Below are 24,314 nucleotides of genomic sequence, written 5' to 3' on the forward strand. Positions count from 1 at the left end.
ATATGCTAGATGCTGATTGGGGCATCCTTTTTGTGAGGTAGTCTAGAAATAGGGAGATCCTGGATTCTCTACGGCAAGAACTATTTCAGCAACTGGTAATTTATTTATCTCATTTATACCCCACATTTTCCTGTGTCAGGCTCAATGTGGCTTACATCGCACCGAAAAGGCGGATGCCCATGCAGTAAATTAAGCTAATACAACATTCGACCTATGTAAGAAATAATGGAGAGGATGGGGAAGGAACGAAAGGAACAGGGAAACCAGGGGAAAGGAGGGGAGGGAGGATGTGTCCAAAATTGTCATTAGATTGATGAGTATCAAGCAGTGGAGACACATGCTGAGTCCATGGGGTAGGCTTTTCCAAATAACAGTCTTAATGGAACCTATGTGAGATTGGGCCATGCTGGACTTAGGGGATCTTTTACAAAGGCATGCTAGTGTTTTTAGCGTGCACTAGAGATGCCCAGAGGAAAATATGGGCGTCTCTAGCATTTAGTGCATGCTAAAAACACCAGTGAGCCTTTGTAAAAGGGGTCCTTGGTGCTTACAAATGGGGAGAGTGTTTCTGATGTTATAGCGGGTGATCATCTGGCCTGGAGCCAGTCAAAAGCCCGTCCCTTGCTTTTGCTGGGGAGCTGCAGGGGCCACGAGCGCGCTGGGGTTGAGCCTGAGCAGGCTGGCTGGAAGGTGGATAGTACCTACACTTATTGTAAGCATAGGGAGCATTCCTCCTTCCCCTGTAAAAACGTCTACCTGATGAGGTAGATGCTGAAGGCGCCCGGTAGGAGAGTTTGTCAAATGTGGTTTCCTGCTGGTGGAGCGGCTCTACCACCTGTTCGACTTCCTTGCCGGGGGGATAATATTTTCGGCGAGAAACATCCGCAAGCCGCTGCTGGACTCGATTGTCGCGGTCAGAGGCACGCAGCCATGAGAGTCTGCGCATCACTATACCCTGAGCAGCAGCTCTGGACGCCACATCAAAAGAATCGTAAGTACCCCTGGACAGGAATTTACGACACGCCTTCAGCTGCCTAACCACCTCCTGAAAAGGCCTGGCCTGCTCCGAAGGGAGCTGATCGACCAGGTCCGCCAGTTGCTTCACATTATTCCGCAAGTGAATGCTCGTGTAGAGCTGTTAGGACTGGATTTTGGAGATGAGCATAGCTGACTGGTAGGCCTTCCTCCTAAAAGAGTCCAAAGTTCGAGCCTCCCATCCCGGGGGCACCAAGGCGAAATCTCTCGTACTTTTGGCTCTCTTGAGAGCAGAATCCACAACCCCCGAGTCATGAGGCAACTGGGCCTTCATCAATTCCGGGTCCCCGTGAATCCTATACTGGGACTCAACCGTCATAGGAATGGTGGGGTTAGATAATGGTTTCATCCAGTTCCTTGACAGTGTCTGTTTAAGGACATTATGTAGAGGAATAGTGGATGACTCGTTAGGTAGCAAAGGATAGTCCAGGACCTCGAACATCTCAGCCCTGGGCTCATGCTCAGTTACCACTGGGAAGGGAATGGCCGCAGACATTTCCCGGACAAAGGACAAGAAAGACAAACTCTCCGGGGGAGAGAGCTTTCTCTCTGGCGAAGGAATAGGGTCAGAGGGAAGGCCACAAGACTCCTCTGAAGAGAAATATCTTGGAGCTTCCTCTGCCTCCCACGAGGCCTCTCCTTCGGTATCGGACAGGAGTTCTCTGACTGCAGTCCGAAGCCGAGCCCGTCTCGACGCTGAAGAGCTATGTCCTCGATGGCGATGCCAAGAAGTTGACTCCTGTGCCGGCGGCGATGAAGCTCCCTCCATCGATGTCGACGGAGAGTCAACTCGGGGGGCAGCCGAGGCTGATGCCGCAAGCGACACCAATGTTGAGGGCCTCACCACAGGCGGGGAGCCAGCCACCACATCTATCGACGGTACCGACGGTGCAAGCACCCCCGGTACCGGAACAGATGGTTGCAGCAGCCTTTCCAGGATGCCTGGAAGAATGGCTCGGAGGTGCTCGTCAAGAGTGTCTGTCGAGAAAAGCTGTGGAGTTGGTACAGGAGTCGAGGCCAGAATCTGCCGAGGAGGAGGAGGCGGTACTGGGCTGTCCAGAGACCAGCGCATCGACACCTCTTGAATGGAGGGTGAGCGGTCCTCCCGGCGTCGACACTTCATGGGTGCCGATTCCCTCAACGCCCCGGAGCTCTTGGTACCATGATGAGAAGGGGACCGATGACGGTGCTTCTTTGCCTTCGCTCGAGGTACGTCACCGGTACCCCTCGGTACTGACGAGGAGGACGTGGAATCCACACGCCTCCTCAGGGTCGAGTCCGAAAGGGGTCGGTCCCGATGGGCCTGTACCGCAGGAGCCCTCGAGGCAGGTGGACACCCACTCAATGGTTCACTGCTGCCAGCATGTGATGGTCTCTGGAATTCTAAGTGAATTTTTTAAGTGAATAAATATAAAACAGTTGGTATCCTCATCCATTCTCCTCACTTTTTTGTTTCATCTTCATGGTCTCTGGACAGCCATTACCTGCACTCCCGAGGTCGATGCACTCTCCGGTGCCAACATCGACACTGCTGACAACCTCTGTACCGCTGTCAACGCCGAAGTACCGGGCAAAGCTCCAAACAGGCGATCCCGTTAAGCTTGTCTCGACGCTTGTGTCTGCTTTTTAAGGCTAAGACACAACTTACATGCGTCTGGGCGATGGTCAGGCCCAAGGCACTGGATACACCACACGTGATGGTCGGTGCCTGAGATTGCCCGGTTGCACCGAGTGCACTTCTTGAAGCCGCTGGCGAGCCTCGATGTCATTGACGGAAAAATAGCGGCAGCGAAATCAAAATTTGTGATGGTGCCAAAGGAAAGGCACATAAAAGGGAGAAAACCCGTACGGGCGGCCAAATGGCCGCACATGACAACGAAAGGAAACTTGAGGGCGTGACGGGCAGGAAGATGGCCGCGCATGTGCGGTGCGCACACCCGTGCGCTCAAAGGCTTTAGCAACCTTTGTTGCTAGGAAGATTTTCCGAACCTGGGGCTGCCATGGACGTCACCCATATGTGAGAACATGCAGCCTACTTGTCCTCGGCGAATAAGGGAAAATTAGGTTCTTACCTTGGTAATTTTCTTTCCTTTAGTCACAGCAGATGAATCCATTAACTGGGGTTGTATCCGCCTAACAGCAGGTGGAGATAGAGAACACTGAAAAACCATAGTGCCCTCTTGGACAGCTAGCTCCATCTGCCTTCAGTATTTAAAGCTTCCAAAGCAGAGTGAATCCTCAAAGTAGAATAACATGAACTTTCCTCACAGCGAACGAACGCCCCAAAACAGGAGCAAGAACCATACAAAGGAGGGACGATCTCAACCTCCTGTAATAGAACAGTATATAGAAATCCTGAAAACTGTTTTGCAACTCCTCCCGATGAGGGAACATACCTGCATGAGAGAACTGAACAAAAAAATAGAGTCAGACAGGGAGGGATCATGGATTCATCTGCTGTGACTAAAGAAAAGAAAATTACCAAGGTAAGAACCTAATTTTCCCTTCCTTGTCATCAGCAGCAGATGAATCCATTAACTGATGGGATTTACAAAAGCACTCCCTAGTTAGGGCGGGAACAAGCAACTCCTGCGCTCCAAAATAAGCGTCCCGCTGCGCTCCAACATCCAGCCTGTGATGCCGGACAAAAGAAAGCTTAGAAGCCCAAGTAGCCGCACTACAGATCTCTTGAAGAGAGAGTGCTCCCGTTTCAGCCCACGAGGAGGAAATCGCTCTCGTGGCGTGCGCCTTGAACGCATCAGGCGGAGACTGCCCTGACAGCAGATACGCAGAAAAAAATGACTTCCTTGAGCCAACGGGCTACAGTGGCCTTAGACGCTGGAGACCCTCTTCGAGGACCTGATAACAATACAAAAAGGTGATCAGAAGTCCTAAAGGCATTTGACATCTTCAGATATTGCAACAGAGCCCTGTGGACATCCAAAAGATGCAACCGCCCAAAAGATTCCGGAAACTCCTCTCTAGAAAAGGAGGGCAGATAAATGGGCTGGTTCAGGTGAAACACTGAAACCACCTTAGGCAGGAAGGAAGGCAGAGTACGTACCCGGACTCTGAGAATTGCAGAAAGGGGTCTCGACAGGACAGCGCCTGGAGCTCAGGCACACGTCTCGCCGAGGTCATGTCCACCAAAAAGACTGTCTTTAGAGTCACATCTTTCTCTGAAGTTCACCTCTGCGGCTCGAAGGGCGAACACTGAAGAGCCTTCAACACCAGCCCCAGGTTCCAAGCCGGACACGGCAGCCGCACTGGCGGGCGGAGCCAGAGTGCCCCTCTTAGAAATCGGGCAACCTCTGGATGAGCGGCCAGGGAAAAGCCAGAGACCTTCATTCGAAAGCATGCCAATGCTGCCACTTGCACTCGCAGGGAATTGTAGGCCAAGCCTTTTTGTAATCCATCCTGCAAAAAGTCCAGTATCGGCGAGACTGTAGTCCACGTGGGAGTGATCGCCTTTGAAACACACCACGCCTCAAACAGGCGCCAAATCCGAGCATAAGCAACGGAGGTGGACCGCTTGCGGGCCTGCAAGAGAGTGGAGATGACTTTGTTAGAATAGCCCTTGCCTCTCAATTGCGCCCTCTCAAGAGCCATGCCGTAAGACCAAAGCGTCAGGGATCCTCCATGGTCACCAGTCCCTGCATCAACAGGTTCAGCACCAGAGGCAAAGGAAGAGGGGCCCCCACCAGCATCCGCCGGAGGTCCGCGTACCACGGATGCCTGGGCCAATCCGGGGCAATGAGAATCACCACTCCTCGATGTAGCCAAATTCGCAGGAGGACTCGCCCAATCAAGGGCCAAGGAGGGAACACATACAGGAGGCCCGAGGGCCAGGGTTGAGCCAGAGCATCCAACCCCGCCAAGCGAGGATCTCTCCGTCTGCTGAAAAAGCACGGAACTTTGGCATTGGCGCTTGACGCCATAAGATCCGCTACGGGCGTTCCCCATTTGGCACAGATCTGAAGAAACACTTCATCTGCCAGTTCCCACTCCGCTGGGTCGATTTGATGCCTGCTTAGGAAATCGGCTTGCACGTTGCTCTGACCTGCTATATGCGCTGCAGAAAGAAGCTGCAGGTGTAGCTCTGCCCTGTGGCAAATCTGAGCGGCCTCCGCGGCCAGTGCTCTGCACTGAGTGCTGCCTTGGCGATTTATGTAGGCCACCGCTGTCGTGTTGTCCGACAGAACTCTGACAGCCAGCCCCTCCAGAGTCTTGTGAAAGGCCAGAAGAGCCTGGAATATCGCTCTCAGTTCCAAGCGATTGATGGACCACCCCGTTTCCGCGGGTGTCCAAAGACCCTGGGCATAGCTTCCCTGGCAATGTGCTCCCCAGCCAATCAGGCTGGCATCGGTTATCACCAGGCACCAAGAGGGAAGCACCAGCAGCATTCCTTGCCGCAGCATGCTGTCGGAGAGCCACCACTCCATATTGAGCCGGACCGCAGGGAGCCACGTTAGTCTGCGCTGATAATCCTGGGACGTTGAAGACCATCGTTGAAGCAGGGCAATCTGCAGTGGTGTCTGCAGTGGTCTCAAGTGGAGTGGAGGAGTGGCCTAGTGGTTAGGGTGGTGAACTTTGGTCCTGGGGAGCTGAGGAACTGAGTTCGATTCCCGGCACAGGCAGCTCCTTGTGACTCTGGGCAAGTCACCTAACCCTCCACTGCCCCATGTAAGCCGCATTGAGCCTGCCATGAGTGGGAAAGCACGGGGTACAAATGTAACAAAAAAAAAAAAAAAAAAAGTGCGCTCTTGCCCAAGGCACTACCTCCAAAGTGGCTGTCATCGACCCCAGCAGCTGGACAAAGTCCCAAGCTCGCGGGCGAGGCATCCGCAGGAGCAGATGGACCTGATTCTGAAGCTTGCACCGCCTTTGGTCGGGGAGAAAGACAAACCCCGAGGCCATGTCGAACTGGACCCCCAAATATTCGAGAGACTGAGAGGGGGTCAGGTGACTTTTGAGTATATTGACGACCCAGCCTAGAGACTGCAGTACTGTGACCACTCTGGCTGTGGCCAGACGACTTTCGTCTGCCAAATCCGCTCTGATGAGCCAGTCGTCAAGGTACGGGTGAACCCTGATACCCTCTCACCTGAGAAAGGCAACTACTACCACCATTACCTTGGAAAAGGTGTGGGGAGCTGTGGCGAGGCCAAAAGGCAAGGCCCGAAACTGGAAATGTTTTCCCAACACCGCAAACTGGAGAAACCGTTGATGCGGGGGCCAAATAGGAATGTGCAAGTAAGCTTCTTTTAGGTCCAGAGACGTGAGAAACTCTCCTGGCTGTACCACCGCAATGATGGAGCGCAGGGGTTCCATGTGAAAATGCCGCACTCTTAGTGCCTCGTTGACTGACCTTAAGTCGAGGATCGGTCGGAAAGACCCGCCTTTTCGAGGCACCACAAAGTAAATGGAGTAGCGACCACAGCCGCACTCGGCGGGAGGCACAGGGATCACTGCACCGAGGTGCAAAAAGACTTGTAAGGTCTCCTCTACCTCCGCCCGTTTGACGGCAGTACCGCATCGGGACTCCAAAAACACGTCTCTCACCTGGGTGCTGAATTCCAATCGGTAACCTTCTCTGATCAGGACCAGGACCCACTGATCTGAGGTAATCTTGGTCCATTCCTCGAGAAAGAGGGAAAGTCGTCCTCCTACTGCAGGAATCGAGGAATGGACTGGCGCCCCATCATTGAGGGGGGCCCCTGAACTCCAGGCCTTGATCCGGCCGCTGCGGAACGCTTGTCCAAGCGAAAGGAATTCCTCTCCTGAAAACGGGCTCGTTGAGAAACCCCAGCAGAGCGCCCCGGGCGATACCTGCGAACTTCACGGAAGCGAGGTCTGGGAGAGGAGGGCCACACAGAACCCTTGGAAGAAGGCCTCGGCCTATCCTCGGGTAACCGCTGGGGCTTAGGGTCCCCCAGGTCTTTAACAATTTTCTCCAGTTCCTCTCCAAATAACAGGAGGCCCCGAAAGGGTAACCTCACCAGCCTGTGCTTAGAGGCCATGTCAGCCGCCCAATGCCGTAGCCATAGAAGGCGGCGGGCAGCAACCGCCACAGACATCTGTTTAGCCGAAGGTCTGACCAGATCATAAAGGGCGTCAGCCAAAAATGACACTGCCGACTCCATCCGTGGTGCAACCTCAGCGAGGGACTCCGCACCATCCGCGGGTTGCTCCACTGCCTGTTGTAACCAGGAGAAGTAGGCCCAGGCAGCATAGGAACTACTACTACTACTACTTAACATTTCTAAAGCGCTACTAGGGTTACGTAGCGCTGTACAAGTTAACATAGAAAGACAGTCCCTGCTCAAAGAGCTTACAATCTAAAGGACACGTGAACAGTAAGTCTGATAGGGGCGGTCAAATTGGGACAGTCTGGATTTCCTGAAAGAGTTAGGTGCCGAACGCAGCATTGAAGAGGTGGGCTTTAAGCAAAGACTTGAAGATGGGCAGGGAGGGGGCTTGGCGTATGGGCTTGGGAAGGTTGTTCCAGGCATAGGGTGAGGCGAGGCAGAATGAGCGGAGCCTGGAGTTGGCAGTGGTGGAGAAGGGTAATGAGAGGAGGGATTTGTCCTGTGAACGGAGGTTTCGGGTGGGAACGTAAGGGGAGATGAGGGTAGAGAGGTAGTGAGGGCCAGCAGACTGAGTGCATTTATAGGTAAGAAGGAGAAGCTTGAACTGAATGCGGTATCTGATTGGAAGCCAGTGAAGTGACCTGAGAGGGGTGATATGAGTATATCGGTTCTGGTGGAATATAAGACGTGCAGCAGAGTTCTGAACAGATTGAAGGGGGGATAGGTGGCTAAGTGGGAGGCCTGTGAGGAGTAAGTTGCAGTAATCAAGGCGAGAGGTAATGAGAGTGTGGACGAGAGTTTCGGTGGTGTGTTCAGAGAGGAAAGGGCGAATTTTGCTGATGTTAAAGAGGAAGAAGCGACAGGTCTTGGCTATCTGCTGGATATGTGCAGAGAAGGAGAGGGAGGAGTCAAAGATGACTCCGAGGTTGCGGGCAGATGAGACGGGGAGGATGAGGGTGTTATCAACTGAGACAGAAAGTGGAGGAAGAGGAGAAGTGGGTTTTGGTGGAAAGACGATGAGCTCGGTCTTGGACATGTTCAGTTTCAGATGGCGGTTGGACATCCAGGCACCAATGTCGGATAAGCAGGCTGATACCTTTGCCTGGGTCTCGGCGGTGATGTCTGGTGTGGAGAGATACAGCTGGGTGTCATCAGCATAGAGATGATACTGGAAACCATGGGATGAGATCAGGGAGCCCAGGGAAGAGGTGTAGATTGAGAAGAGAAGGGGTCCAAGGACAGATCCCTGGGGAACACCAACAGATATTGGGATGGGGGTGGAGGAGAATCCATGAGAGTGGACTCTGAAGGTGTGGTGGGAGAGACAGGAGGAGAACCAGGAGAGGACAGAGCCCTGGAACCGAAATGAGGACAGTGTGGCAAGAAGTAAATCGTGATTGACAGTGTCAAAGGCGGCGGATAGATCGAGGAGGATGAGGACGGAGTAGTGGCCTCTGGATTTGGCAAGGAACAGGTCATTACAGACTTTAGAGAGTGCTGTTTCTGTCGAGTGTAGAGGGCGAAAACCGGATTGAAGTGGATCGAGGATAGCATGAGAGGAGAGAAAATCAAGGCAGCGGCTGGGACAGGTAGGGTCAAGTGATGGTTTTTTGAGGAGAGGTGTGACTACAGCGTGTTTGAAGGTGTCAGGTTCAGTTGCAGTGGAGAGAGAGAGGTTGAGGATATGACAGATGGCGGGGGTGGCAGTATGAGAGATGATGTTAAGTAGGTTGGTGGGGATGGGATCAGAAGAGCAGGTGGTGCATTTCGAGGAGGAAAGAAGGCGAGCGGTTTCCTCCTCGGTGATGTCGGGAAAGGAGGCGAAGGAGGCCTGGGTTGATTGGTTGAGGGAGAGGGTTGAAGGGTGAAGAGGAGGAGATGGCTTGGTAGTGAACTCAAGGTTGATCTTTTGCACCTTGTCGCGGAAGTAATCGGCCAGTGATTGAGGAGAGAGCGAGGGGGGGGTGGGAGCGGAGGGCATTTTAAGGAGGGAGTTAAGAGTGGCGAAGAGACGGCGGGGGTTGGAGCTGAGAGAATTGGTCAATTGGGTGTAATAATCCTGTTTGCAAGGAATAGGGAGGAGTGGAAGGAGGATAGCATGAATTTGTAATGAAGAAAATCTGAATGGGTGCGGGATTTCCTCCAGAGGTGTTCAGCAGATCGGGCGCAGGAGCGAAGGTAATGGATGCAAGGGGTCAGCCATGGCTGGGGAATAGTACGCTTAGTGGGACGGGAGGTGGATGGTGCGAGGGTGTCCAGAGCAGAGGAGAGAGTGGCACTGTAAGCGGCGACAGCCATGTCGACAGACTCGGAGGACATGATGGAGGGGAGGAGATTAGAAATACTAGAGGATAGGGTGGGAGGGTCAATAGCCTGGAGATTCCTGGAGGTGGTGGTTAAAGTTGGACAGGGCTGAGGAGGGGGGTGAAGAAGTGTGAAGGTGATCAGGTGATGACTGGAGAGAGGAAGAGCTGAAGCATGGAAATTGAGGAACTGAACCACATCAGGGTTTGTGGCCAAAGACAAGCTTTTTAAACGACAAAAAAAAAAAACTAGTGCTGCAAACTAGATCCTCAAGGAACCCAGGGCCAATCCCTTCTTTAGACCTTCTTGAAGAAAATCTAGGATATGAGCAATAAAAGAATTGACGGGAGAAAGGGATCTTTCAGAACACCGAGCAAAATTTTCCCAACCTTCACATATGTTACCATGTGGAATGCTTCCTAACTTGCAGCAAGTAGCTAATATCCCATGCAACTTAGTCTCAACCTCTGAATTGCCAAGCCGTATGACCAAAAGGAGACAGATATTTCATGAGAATGTGACCTTGGGCTAAGAGGCCCTTGCCTTGTGGGAAACACAGTGGCTGATCTACTTAGAACCATAACAGGTCTGCATACCAAGGACTTCTGGGCCAATCTGGAGCTACTAAGATTATTACACCTGGGTTAGATGCAACCTTCGAAAGTACTCAGTCCAAATAAAATCTTAAAGCAGATCGTCCTTTGGCCATTGCTGAACTAGGGCATCAAAACCTTAAAACTGCGCTCTCTGTGATGACTAAAAACCAGACACCATGGTATTGTTTCTGGAGGACCAGAAGTCCAAGATCAGAAGGCCCCAGCATGCTGTTATAAAAAACTGAATGCTGTCTTGAACAACTCCCTTCTCCTGATCTAGAAATGTGTCTCCTGAGAAAATCTGTCTGAAAATTTGAGTGTCCAAAAGAGGGCAAAATGCACAGACTAGGAGAAGCACAAAGATGCCAAGACAACAAGACACCAGCATGGTACACAGAAAAATGTTTACTGGACAGATCCGACATGGCCATGTTTTGGTGGATGCCTGTATCAAGAGTACAAAGTAAAAAAACAAATGATAAAAATAAACAATAAATAGAGTAAAATCAAAAACAATCCATACTGGTGACAAAAGATTTATAAAATTAAATTGAAAGCTCGTAAACCTGTGTTATCTATAAAACATAATACTGCATTGTGAGAGTGTGGATGGTACAGGGAAGAGTACTCCCTCACTGTTAATACAGTTCAGCCACATTGCAGTAGGTGGCACTAGTCTGTCAAGGCAGAGGCTGAGGCTGAGCCTGAATTAGAGGGCAGGGCTCAGGCCAGGAGGGCATTAAGTTCCCTGAGGCAGAACAGTTCAGGGAGGCCCCGATACAGAAGTTTCCAGGAGGGAGCTCCATTAGAGAAGAGGACTCTATTTTAAGCTAAGCTGCAGTACCGTAGGAGAGGATCAGGGAAGCAGTGTGGCTCAAGCTTAACCCTCCAGAGAGTATGAGGGAAACCTATCTGTCACGGTCGCTTCCATGCTCCCTTACCTCCACGTCGGTGACGCGCCCTGCTGCCTTCTCCAGCCTGACGACAGCTGTGTATGCTTGTTTAAGGGAGGTTGGATTCAGGGTGATGCTTCTCGGGTCCACCCCTCACTGACATTATCACCCTGGGTCTTCTTCTGCAGTCGTTGGTATCTGCCTCTTTTCCTTGCAACCGGTCATCCTGGTTCCAGCTTCCAGCACAAGTGTCAGCTTCCAACCTTGGTTCTAGCTTCCAGCACACGCGTCAGCTTCCAGCCTTGGTTCCAGCTTCCAGCACAAGTGTCAGCTTCCAACCTTGGTTCTAGCTTCCAGCACACGCGTCAGCTTCCAGCCTTGGTTCCAGCTTCCAGCACAAGCGTCAGCTTCCAGCCTTGGCTCCAGCTTCCAGTTCAACCTTCAGCTTCCAACCTTGGTTCCAGCTTCCAGCTCAGCCTCAGCTTCCAGCACAAGCTTCAGCTTTGAGCCTTGGTTTCAGCTTTCAGCACAAGTTTCAGCTTCCAGCTCAGCTCCTGCCTCCAGGTCCTGGCCCAGTTGCAGCACAGCTCCTGTTTCCAGTCCTGGTTCCAGCTCCAGCAGAGCCTCAGCTTCCAACACAGCCCCTGCCTCTAGTCCTGGTTCCAGTTCCAGCATAGTTCCTGCTTCCAAGCTTCAGCACAGCTCCTGCTTCCAGTCCTGGTTCCAGCTCCAGCACAGCTTCCAGTAATGGGTACAGCTTCCTGTTTCCCTCGACACCTCTACTACAGCAATCCCTTCTGCTGGGACTCGCCCACCGCAGTTTTACCACTGTACAAAGGCTCACTCATCCCGAAATGTGCCACTATCAGGGTAATTCAAGGAAGCCTGTACTTTTCAATCCTAGATGTTTCCAAGTGCTGTGTCCCCTTCTACCAAAATGTTAGTTTTCTTAGTGGCTACTTCTACTTATCCTTTTCTTCAGAGACTTGAGCAATTTGGAGCACGCCTTCAGGAGCCATTCAGCCAAAATAGGGGCCTGAATGGCCTGATTCACTGGAGAGGCCTTAGGAGATTTCTTACATCCTTCCATAATGTGATCCCTGGGCTACCGGAAAAGAAATATTAAGTATTTATAAAGACTGAGTAATTAGAAGAGGAAGCTCCTCTATGAAAAAGCCTAACTATTGTGAAGTCATCCTCTTCTCCCACAGGAATTTCCCCTTCTTCTAAAAGGTTCTCAAAGCAGGAATTCCTTGAAAACCGAGGAGGAGCTGGGTCAAAGACTCTGAATCCCATCTCCTGAACAGCTGCAGAGGGAGAAGGTGTTTCTTAGGTACCTTGAGCCCTTTGTATTATTTCTACATAACGCTTATTTGCTAAAAAGTCAGTCGAGTAAGGGCTGTCAGAACTGACAGCATCTCCAGAGCCTACAGCCTGTGCTTCTGTTATAACCTTGGTCCCCAAGGAAGATGGGGCATCTTGGAGACTCCATAGCATGATATCTATTTAAGTGCTGTACTGCGGCCAGACAAATGGCAGCCATTTCCACAGTTTATGAGAGAGACCCATGGGTCAGCACCAAAGTCAGTAAAATCTTCCCCTGAAGATCAAGTTAGTGTCTACTGGTACCCCCAGTAGTTTGTGCAAGGAGATCTCCCTATTTAGCTGTAAACTTGAAGAACATGATAAAGAGACACAGCAAGAAGCGCACTCCGAATTTTGACCATGCACCAAATTTGGAGCAGAACTCCCTTCAGCCGGTACTCCAATATGAAAATCAAGGACAAGCAAAGGTATATCACCACAGTGTTCTCTAATACAAAGCACAAATCTTGTTGTAAGAAGCACCTCTCCTGCAGCACCCCTATTTCTTTTTTCATTTTTTTACTTCACAGTCAGCTCCACAATTAAGGAAGGAGAAGAAAGAGTAAAGAAGTGGGTAGGGCCCAGACTCCTCTGGGTAAAAGAGAATACAAATTAATCACTCTCCAAAACAATGTTCCACTTTTACTCTACTGGACCAGGAGGGTGTCTTAGCCAACTAGCCCAGAAGCTGCACAGACCATCTTCCATCTGCTGAAGATAGAAAAATACCAAACTGCTACAGCTGCACAGTGCCCTTATAGGGTTGAGCACACAATTTTGTACTCTATCTCCACTTGCTGGTCGATGAGCACAACAATCTGCAAGTTCTGAAATGGTCTGGTAAGGATGCTAAGGAAATTCAGGATTACTCACTTGAAGCTAACAAATAGAAATAAACAAAGAATCAGAAAAGAATCTTAGTGAATAGACCTCCTGAGTACTTTCCTGTTTCACAACCATAGCAGCTAAGAACCAGACAGATAGGCATCCTCCTATGGAATGGGTGTCTTGCCAGCATGTTTTCCGGGATGGGTTCTTACCTGGCGGGATTGTGGGTTTTGATAACGAGGTCTTTCTGGATCAAGGTACGCACAGAAGACCAGGCCGTGTACCTGCTGTTGACATCAGGCTGCAAGATATTAAGACAGAACACCATAAAATAAGGACATCTCTCAGTTCCATGGTTCAGTATCATATGACTGTTAGCACCCCCAGTGGAACATGATGGCCCACTGGGGTCATGGCCCAACCAATATTTTCCCCAACAAAACATTAGCAACTAGAAAGCTTAGGAGACAGGGCTGGAAATTGGCTTCCAATCAATGGCAAAATTTAGTCATACTTGTTAATTTCTTTTCCTTTAGTCTAGTCATACCAGTCTGGACAAGTGGGGTTGTGCTGCCTTTCCTACCAGCAGTGGAGGAGTAGCCTAATGGTTAAAGTAGCGAGCTTTGATCCTGGCAACATGGGTTCAATTCCCACTGCAGCTCCTTGTGACCTTTGGCAAGTCACTTAAACCTCCATTGCCCCAGGTACAAAAAATTGCCCCAGGTACAAAAACGTAGATTGTGAGCCCTCTAGGGACACAGAAAGTACCTGCATATAATGTGTATAGTCTAGTAGTGCTATAGAAATGATTAGTAGTAGTAGTAGAGCTGAAACTTACAATGATATCACTGGAATACAGGCTGCTGTTCTGGAACTTGCCAGTATGCCACCGTCAAAGCAGTGTAAGTTCCTGTGAATCACTCTATAATTAACTTCCACTAACCTAATGGTTAGTGCAATGGGCTGAGAACCTGGGGAACCAGATTTGATTCCCATTGCCGTTCCTGACCCTGGGCAAGTCACAGAGATTATATGTAAACCACTTTGGCTGTATCAAAGAAAAGTGGTATATCAAAATCCATGACCCCATTACCCTCCTATATACACTGTGACAGAAAAGCAGAGAGTACCCAAGCCTGGTGTGGCTGGACTAACGGAAGGAAATTAACAAGTATATGACTAAATTTCACCTTCCTTAGCACACCAGTCTGGACAAGTGAGATGTACCCTAAGCAGAATCTCAGTAGGTCACCACCCTGCCAAACACCAAGTGGTTTCTGGCTAGAACATCAAGTCTGCAATGCTTCGCAAAGGAGTGAAAACAACCCAGTGGCTGCTCTGCAAATGTGTTCAGGCAAACCACACAGGCCTCTGCCCATCGGACCACCTGTGCATGGACAGCATGGGCCCTCAGGTTCCTTGGAACTGCTTTTTTCTCACAAATATATGCCACTGATAGCCGTCTTCATCCAGTGTACTACTATTGCATTGGAAGCCACTAGACCCTTGTGCAGCCCTTGGAACAGTACAAACAAACAGTAAAAGAGATGGAAAACATTTGTTTCCAAAAGAAGTAGATCACAAAAGGTAAAGATTTATTAAAATATCCAACATGGCCATGTTTCATCCACTACTGGGCTATGTCAGGGGATAAAAACCGCAGCACAGTAAAAGCTTAAATTAAAAAATAATAAATATAAACATGTGTTCCATTAAAAACCAGTAAAACATGATTAAAAATTACAATTTGCAATGATATGATTAAAAACAGAAATAGAACAAGAAAATAAAACCACAGTTAAAATGTAAGGGGACCAGCTTTACAGGTGTACATAAACAAACTACTTGAGAAGAGTGTGAATATAAAGCATCATAAGAGCCAGTACAAGATAAGGTGGGTTATGAACTCAAGTCAACCATTCTAATTCTAATGTTGTATTACCACGTGGTATTCAAAATATTCTGCTTCAAACAACTGCTGCTGTTGTAAATCACACTTGTTTATTCTTACTTTTATTAAGAGGACCTCAAATCTTCCCGGCTTGGCTGTTCTATTCAGAACTCATTTGCATGATATTTTCTTACATGCGCTCAAGCTGTTTTCTGAAAGTATTTATTATCACCGGTCCTGTATTTGCTATCAAAATCTTTCAGAGGTCAGGATTCTAAATCACTGAAAAAAATAGTGAAGTTTGAGCACTGCATTTAACCCTATTTAAATGTAAATGTATGACAGAATCAGTTGCAGAAAATATTCTGCTTGGTACAAGGGGAAGCTGTGTTTCAGAGGGCAGGAATCACTGGTTTTTCTCCCGAGTGGGAGTTTTTTTCAGTGAAAAGCACATAACTAGATGTTATCGAAAATCAGTTACTATATAATCCTTTCTTTTTAAAGTGTATTCTTTAAAAGGAAACACTTTAGGAGCAGAGAGACTTACCAGCTTTACACTTCACAGCTGTTAAGCACAAAATGCAGGGTAGAATGCCGTGGAATCAAACAAAAACAAGAAGTGAGGTATCACTATTAAGCACGTCCTGCATGGATCAGTGGCTATATGAAAAAACATAATCCAAACTCTCAGTTTTATAAATGGGTGTTGACTAGTAAAATCACTGAAAAATATTTAAAATAAAAAGAAGAGTACAAATCAAAAATTAGTAAAAGAATGCTGAAAACCACATGCGTTTGACACATCACATATGCGTTTCAATGACATTATATGTGATGTGTTCACTGGCTGTGGCTGAAAGCAATGGTAAAAAGCTGAAGGCAGTCTAAAAACGGCCTGAAGATCACTCTCAAATAGCGGAACAGTGCTCAAGTAGTAAAAAAAGCACCAACATAAATACATAAGTACATAAGCACTGCCACGCTGCGTCAGGAAGGAAACACTATCTCTGACATCCGCCTTGCACATTTCCAATTTGTTTTAAACCTACCACATTCTAATTTCATCTTGTGTCCCCTAGTTCTATTATTGTTAGAAAGCGTAAACAAACGCTTCACATCTATCTGCTCTACCCCACTCATTATTCTGTAGACCTCTATCATATCACCCCTCAGCCGCCTTTTCTCCAGGCTAAAGAGTCCTAGCCGTCTTAACCTCTCCTCATAAGGTAGTCGTCCCATCCCTTTTATCATTTTCGTCGCCCTTCTCTGCACCTTCTCCAATTCCTTTATATCTTTTTTGAGATGAGGCGACCAGAACTGAACACAATACTCCAGGTGCGATCGCACCATGGAGCGATATAACGGCATTATAACATCCTCATGCTTGTTTTCCATCCCTTTTCTAATAATACTCAACATTCTGTTTGCCTTCTTAGCCGCCGCAGCACATTGAGCGGAAGATTTCAACGTTCTATCCACGATGACTCCTAGATCCCTTTCTCGGTCCGTAACTCCTAAAGCGGAACCTTGCATGACATAGCCATAATTCGGGTTCCTCCTTCCCACGTGCATCACTTTGCACTTGTCAACGTTGAACTTCATTTGCCATTTGGACGCCCAATCCCCCAGTTTCACAAGGTCCTCTTGTAATCTTTCACACTCCTCCCGCGACGAGACGACCCTGGATAACTTTGTGTCATCTGCGAATTTAATTACCTCACTAGTTACTCCCATCTCAAGGTCATTTATAAATATGTTAAAAAGCAGCGGTCCCAGCACAGACCCCTGAGGGACCCCACTAACTACCCTTTCTCCATCGAGAATACTGAGCATTCAACCTTACTCTCTGCTTCCTGTCTTTTAACCAGCTCTTAATCCATAATAATACACTGCCTCCGATCCCATGACTCTCCAGTTTCCTTTGGAGTCTTTCATGAGGCACTTTGTCAAACGCCTTCTGAAAATCTAGATATACAATATCCACCGGCTCCCTCTTTGTCCACATGCTTGTTCACCCCCTCGAAAAAATGCAGTAGATTTGTGAGGCAAGACTTCCCTTCACTAAATCCGTGCTGACTTTGTCTCAGCAGCCCATGCTTTTGTAAGTGCTCCGTAATTTTATTCTTAATAATAGCCTCCACCATTTTTCCCGGCACCGACGTCAGACTCACCGGTCTACCCTGTTTCCCCGAAAGTAAGACATCCCCCAAAAATAAGACCTAGTAGAGGTTTTCCTGAATTGGTAGATATAAGGCCTCCCCCGAAAGTAAGACCTAGCAAATTTTTGTTTGAAAGCAGGGCTGCCGAGAGCCGGACAAGGCCGCCCCCCTCCACTCGAGGTCGCTGGGCCCCCCTACACCCACCCTCCGTCGCTTCCGGAACTAACCTTAAACGCCTCCTTTCACCTTCGCAGCAAGCAGCAGCAGGGCAGACCTCTCCTTCCTTCCGTGTCCCACCCTCGCGGACATTACGTCAGGCGAGGGCGGGACACGGAAGGAAGGAGTGGCCTGCCCTGCTGCTGCTTGCTGCAAAGGTGAAAGGAGATGTTTAAGGTTAGTTCCGGGAGCGACGGAGGGAGGGCGGGCAGGCCAACCCCGATGTTTCCCTGAAAAATAAGACAGCCCCTGAAAATAAGACCTAGCGCATTTTGGGGGGCAAAAATTAATATAAGACAGTGTCTTATTTTCGGGGAAACATGGTATAATTTCCCGGATCTCCTCTGGAACCCTTTTTAAAAATCGGTGTTACATTGGCCACCCTCCAATCTTCCAGTACCACACCTGATTTTAGGGATAAATTGCATATTACTAACAGCAGTTCCACAAGTTAATTTTTCAGCTCTATTAATACTCTGGGATGAATACCATCCAGACCCGACGATTTACTACTTTTTAGTTTGCAGAACTGCCCCATTACATCCTCCAAGTTTACAGAGAAATCATTTAGCCTTTCCGACTCGTCCACTTCAAATACCTTTTCCGGCACTGGTATCCCTCCCAAATCCTACTCGGTGAAGACCGAAGCAAAGAATTCATTTAATTTCTCCGCTACAGCTTTGTCTTCCCTGATCGCCCCTTTAACGCCACTGTCGTCCAGCGGCCCTACCAATTCTTTAGCCGGCTTTCTGCTTTTAATATACCTAAAAAAATGTTTGCTATGTGTTTTCACTTCTATCGCTAACTTTTTTTCAAAGTCCTCCTTAGCCCTCATCATCTCCTTTTTGCATTTGGCTTGACATTCCTTATGCTTTATCTTATTGTCTTCCGTCGGTTCCCTTCTCCATTTTCTGAAGGATTGTTTTTTGGCTCTAATAGCTTCCTTTACCTTACCGTTTAGCCACGCCGGCTGACGTTTGGTCTTTTTTCCTCTTTTTCTAATATGCGGAATATATTTGTCCTGTACTTCTAGGATGGTGTACATAAGGAACATAATATTGAAAGTAACCTTTTCATTTAAAAGAGTACATATTTTGATAAAATAAATATGTGAGCTACAACCTCTGGCCAAATCAAGGGGCATGTTTGTTCATCCAAATAATATAAAAAGTACACAGTGTTGGTCCAAGATGGCCACCGAATGAGAGAGACGTGTTTCAGAGCTCCTTCGGATTTTCTTCTACTCAAATAAAATATTACCTGAAATATGCCGACGAGAAGGGGTAGAGCTGCTGCTACTGCTTCTCAGCAGCAAAGACCTCTAATCTCCTCTGGTTCGATGGATTCATATCTGCAGAGAGCTCAGAATTAGACATTATCGTCAGTGAACGGTCCGCTGGATCAGCCCAGGCCTGGAGACCATGAGCAGAACCTTGGACTGGAAGTTTCATTAAGCCCCAACGGAAGGGCTCCTCCTCCTCAGCCTGTGGGAAGCAGCTCTCCGTTGGCAGCGTCTGCAACCCCAAAAACCAAAGTGTTAAAGGGTGGAGCTGGACGGGAAACAGTCTTGGCTATATCGGAGAAATTGGGAGGTTCGTTAACCCCCATTCTGTCTGCACACACGGCAGAAAAATCTTAGGAGGAAAAACTAGGGACAGCTGAAGGTGAGAAACGCATATTGCATAGAGAAATAGAGAATACTTCATTTGCAAAAAAATTTTCAGAAACCAGAAGAAGTGACATTAGATAATTTGTGGATACTGATTGCTGAACTGGGGAAAGCTTTATGCCCCCAGATGAAAAAGCTCCTTCCCTAGAACTCCGTTCACTAGGCAAATCTCTCCTAGTTGCACCCTTCTCCTCCACCACTAACTCCAGACTCTGCTCCTATCTCACCGCACCTTATGCCTGGAATAGGCTTCCTGAGCCATTATGTCTAGCTCCATCCCTGGCTGCCTTCAAATCCGGGCTAAAGGCCTACCTGTTTGATGCTGCTTTCGACTCCTGACTTGTCACTTTTATCTTATCCTTGTGTCCTTCTGTCTGTCCTTCCCTTATCCTTATTGATCCTGTCTGTTTGTCCTGATTTAGATTGTAAGCTCTTTTGAGCAGGGACTGTCTTTCTTCATGTTCAATTGTAAAGCGCTGCGTACGGCTGGTAGCGCTATAGAAGTGATTTATAGTAGTAGTAGTATATTAGACGGGAAAGTAAAAGAAATCGAGAATGAGGTGAAATCAGTGAGAGCAGAACTTGGTAAACAGATGCAGACATTACAAATGACTATGTTGAAAGACTTGACTAATCTTAGGAGAAAATCAGAAATGTTGGAAAATAATTCAAGAAGTAACAACTTGCGTTTTATCAATTTTCCTCGACAACCTTTCATTTCCCCGAGGGAGATGCTGAAGAACTATTTTAAAGAAGTGTTAGAGATAGGATATAGTGATATACCCCCCTTTTCACAGGTTTTTTATATTCTTGTGAGAGGAGAGGAAAATCAACAGAAACAAAATATTCCAGATAATCAAACATTGGATGTTTCAGCATTACTTGAAATGTCAGATACAGAGCAAATAACGGCAACCACTTTACTGGCTACAGTAGCGGTACCCTCAGATAAGGTCTGGATTTTAAAGAAGTTCTTCCAGAAAAAAGAAAAAGCCTTTCGAGGTTTACAAAGTCGTGTTTTTCCAGACCTAGCGAGGGAAACTCAAAAACGAAGACAGAAGTTTTTGCAAATGAAGCAGGAGGTACTTCAATTAGGGGCAACATTTTACCTTAAATATCCGTGTAAATGTTTGATTTCCTATCAATCAGAGAAATATGTGTATTTTGACCCTTCTTCTTTTATAACAGCTAAAAGAGCACCTACTTAAAGATAATCGAACTGGAACATGTCTTTATCTCAATTTAATTTAAAATAGTTTATTGCCTTTTTTTTTCTTCTCCAGTAAATAGGAATATTGGACTCTATTTATGGACTTGTATGAAGCTATGGGAAAGTGTTATTTCTCTTTTATTGATTATTTTCCTCAGGTTAATTTAAATGTAATAGCTGAATTTTTCTTCAACAAGTGATTTACTTGTGTAATTTGAAGTAATAATGATAAATAAAATAATTTTTAAAAAAGTACACCGAGTTGAATAAAATGATATTATAAAAATACACTAAAGTCAAATTCCTGGTTCAAACCCCTTGGTACCACAGTTTTAAATTGAAATATAAATATCTGTTCTATTCTCAACAGATCTATATCCCCTCCTCAACAAGGTTTATTTGGTTTATTAAGCACAAAGAATGTATATTCTGCAAAAGAGTGATTATACTGAACTGAATGTTCTACCAAGTTTTCTCTAAATTCTTCCTTCTAATAGCGCTACAATGTTCAATTAGTCTCGCATTTAAAGCTCTTTTCTTCTGTGACTGGGTGAGTGATGTGTTTAGTGACAGCATGGATGTTACAGACTGAACTACCACCATAGGGATAATGGCCTGTGATAGTAGTTCTGTGTGTATCCTATTTGCCTGGGAATGCAGAGGAAACCAGGTCTGGCCTTAGTTGATGCAGAGTTGCCATCTAAGCATCACTTGACATGCAAACACATATGCCACAAGTTTTTTTTTTTTTTCCACCACCTCCCTCAGGAGGTCATTCCAAGCATCCACCACCCTCTCCATGAAAAAGAATTTCCTGACATTACTCCTAGGTCTACCACCCCATAACCTAAATTGATGTCCTCTAGTTTTACAACTTTCCTGTCTCTGGAAAACATTTGTTTATTTATTAATACCTTTCAAGTATTTAAACATCTGTATCATATCTCCTCTGTTCCTCCTCTCCTCTAGGGTATACATATTCAGGTCTTCTAGTCTCTTCTCGTATGTCTTTTTGGCACAAGCCCCATATCATTTTTGTCACCTTCCTCTGGATCGCTTCAAGTCTTCTTACAACTTTAGAAAGATACGGCCTCCAAAACCAAACACAATACTCCATGTGGGGCCTCACCAACGATTTGTACAGGGGCACGAACACTTCCTTTCTTCTGCTGGTTACACCTCACTCTATACAGCCTAGTATCCTTCTGGCCACGGCCACCATCTTGTCACATTGTTTCATCAACTTCAGATCCTCACACTATCCCAAAGATCCCTCTCTCTGTCTGTGCATATCAGCCTCTCACCGCCTAGCACATGTGTCTCCCTTGGATTTCTACACCCTAAGTGCATCACTTTGCACTTCTTTGCATTGAAAAACATTAGAACATTCTTCTAACTTCAGCAGATCCTTTTCATGCTTTCCACTCCCTCCGGAGTGTCCACTCTGCTACAAATCTTAGTATTGTCCGTAAAAAGGCAGATCTTGCCTTCTAAACTTTTCGCAATGTCGCTCACAAATTATATTGAACAGAATCGGCCCCAGCACTGATCCTTGAGGCACTCCACTACTCACTTTTCCTTTCTCCAAGTGAATTCCATTAACCACCACCCTCTGGTGTCTGTCTGTCAATCAGTTCCTAATCCAGTTCACCACTTTGGGTCCTAACTTCAGCCTGTCAAGTTTATTCAAGAGCCTCCTTTCAGGAACCATGTCAAAGGCTTTGTTGAAATCTAAGTACATTACATCTAGCCCACATCCTCTATCCAATTCTCTGGTCACCCAAATAATTCAATCAGATTTATTTGGCACGAATTATCTTTGGTAAAACCATGTTGTCTTGGATCTTGTAAACTATTGGCTTCCAGGAAATTCACTATCCTTTCCTTCAGCATCACTTCCATTACTTTTCCAACAACTAATAAATTTCTGTCAGTGAAAGATTCAATGTTAGTTACAAGCTGCCAATATTTTTTCAAAGTTTGTACAATGCCTTTGGAGAATTCATTAAACTCAATTGAGCAAGCAATCCTTTCTTCCTTCTTTTTTCTCTGCCTTACTTAATAATTTATTTATTTATTTTATTAGGATTTATTTACCGCCTTTTTGAAGGAATTCACTCAAGGAATTCAATTCTGGATTGGGCTCTCTTAAAACAAACAAACAATCTTCAATACATTTTCTGACGTTCCCTCTTTTAGAGAATCTTCCTTTCATATCACCTGCTTGTCTCTTAAAGTCTGATTCTTCTTAGCACTGGTGTCTTAATCTCAATTGACTATACATTAGTGTACACACTGTGGTCTCAAAGCTGTACAAACATCCCCAAGCCCAGCAACATTTATTCTATCCTTGTTTTCATCATTCAAAGTGGAACTCAAACTGCTAATAGTACTTGCTAATAAACCTCAGTTCAATACGGACTGTAATACCACCCATGTAGTGTATATATTCTAATGTGTAGGTGCAAGAAGCTTTATGTGGGAAAGACCACTCGGGCACTAAAACAGCATCTGAGCGACCATAAGTTCAATATAAGCCATCAACGAATGGACGCCCCTCTGGTAGTTCATAGTATTGAAACTTCCCATACTTTTGAGGATTTCAAATGCTTAGTAATAGACCACATAGCAGAGTCTATCAGAGGAGGGGACTGAGATCGGAAGCTGATCCAAGTAGAACAACGCTGGATCCACAAGTTAAAATCGCTAGCCCCAGTAGGGCTCAATCATCATATTGAGTGGAAAATCTTCATTTAAAAGTCTCTAATCGAGGAGTCACGTGATGCAATGAGAGGAACAGACGTCTGCCTGTTTCTCTCTGGGGCAACCCTGAACCCAAATGCCCGAATAAACCGCGAAATAATTAAACGGAGCGCCCAGACCGAGAAGGAAAAGCGAGTCTGGTATATGGACCTCTTTGTCATCAGGAGGGAAGCTGAGATGCCCGGAAAAGCGGGGAAAAAAGAAAATGAAAAACTGCATGGCACATGCGATTCCAAGATGGCGCGCAGCCCAGGACCGGGACAACCATCGCAACCGCTGTTTACTGCCTTGCAGCTCCAGCAAATTACGGAGGCGGTAAAAGGGGCTATGGAACCACAATTAAGGCAATTGTCAGACCAACTCACAGGGCTTGAGGAGCAATTGGCGGACACTGTTCGCCGCACCGGAGAGCTGGAAAGGCGGGTGTCCGATACCGAGGATAAGGCAGCAGAGAGACAGACAACTATGGAGTCGCTGCAAAAGCAAGTCCGCATGCAGGAACACAAAATCGACGACCTGGAAAACAGGTCGAGGAGATCGAACATCCGCATTGTGGGGATCCCGGAGACAGTTACAGACTCAGTGCTGCCTACCATCCTGGAAAGATGGCTGAAATCGGAGTTTATCCTCTCAGACAGCATGGGCCCACTGTGTTTAGAGAGGGCCCACAGGATGGGCCACAAACAAGAAGGTACGATGCGGCCATGAGTGGTAATAGCGAAAGTACATAATTTTATCCACAAAGTGGAGATAATGAGAGGAGCCAGGCTGAAACGGGACACGTTACAGTATGAGGGATCCCCGGTAAAGGTCTTTCAGGATTACTCCCCTGCACTACAGGAAAAAAGGAGACTGTTTACCCCCCTGTGCAAAGAACTATTTGAAAATAACAACAGATTCATGCTCATCTATCCTGCACTATTAAAAATCCAGCACGATGGAGCCTGGAAAACGTTTGATACACCTGAAGAAGCCAAGAAGTTCATGGCATCTATGGAGAGGAGCAGGAAAGACCAAACCTGAATATCATGAAGGCTGTAACGCAGTAACTGGCATAAGACTTAACAGGCAGAGTGGGAAAGTAATGTGCCTGGGTTGGGACTGTTAATTAGTATTTACTTCATATTCATAGTAGTATTGATGTTATAATGCATATAGATGATGTTATGGATGTTTCCAATAGGGCTAGAACTGAATAATCTGTAAGAGGAATGGCAGAGGGGAAAGGGGACATAGAACAATGAGAAAATTTACAAAGGAACCTAGAGATCACAAGGGTCTGGTCGCATAGCTATA

At 47.0% G+C, this 24,314-nt stretch overlaps 1 protein-coding gene across 1 annotated transcript in view; it reads right to left on the minus strand.

The window, feature by feature from the left end:
- MUS81 (MUS81 structure-specific endonuclease subunit) overlaps nt 1-24,314 on the minus strand; it is a 261,421-nt gene that overhangs the window by 161,268 nt on the left and 75,839 nt on the right. Inside the window, exon 7 of the mRNA XM_030219968.1 lies at nt 13,323-13,411. Within this exon, the coding sequence (XP_030075828.1) occupies nt 13,323-13,411 (89 nt within the window). The remainder of the gene's footprint in view (nt 1-13,322; nt 13,412-24,314) is intronic.

The sequence above is a fragment of the Microcaecilia unicolor genome, chromosome 11 (assembly GCF_901765095.1).
Source record: "Microcaecilia unicolor chromosome 11, aMicUni1.1, whole genome shotgun sequence".
In the NCBI taxonomy this organism is placed as follows: Eukaryota; Metazoa; Chordata; class Amphibia; order Gymnophiona; family Siphonopidae; genus Microcaecilia; species Microcaecilia unicolor.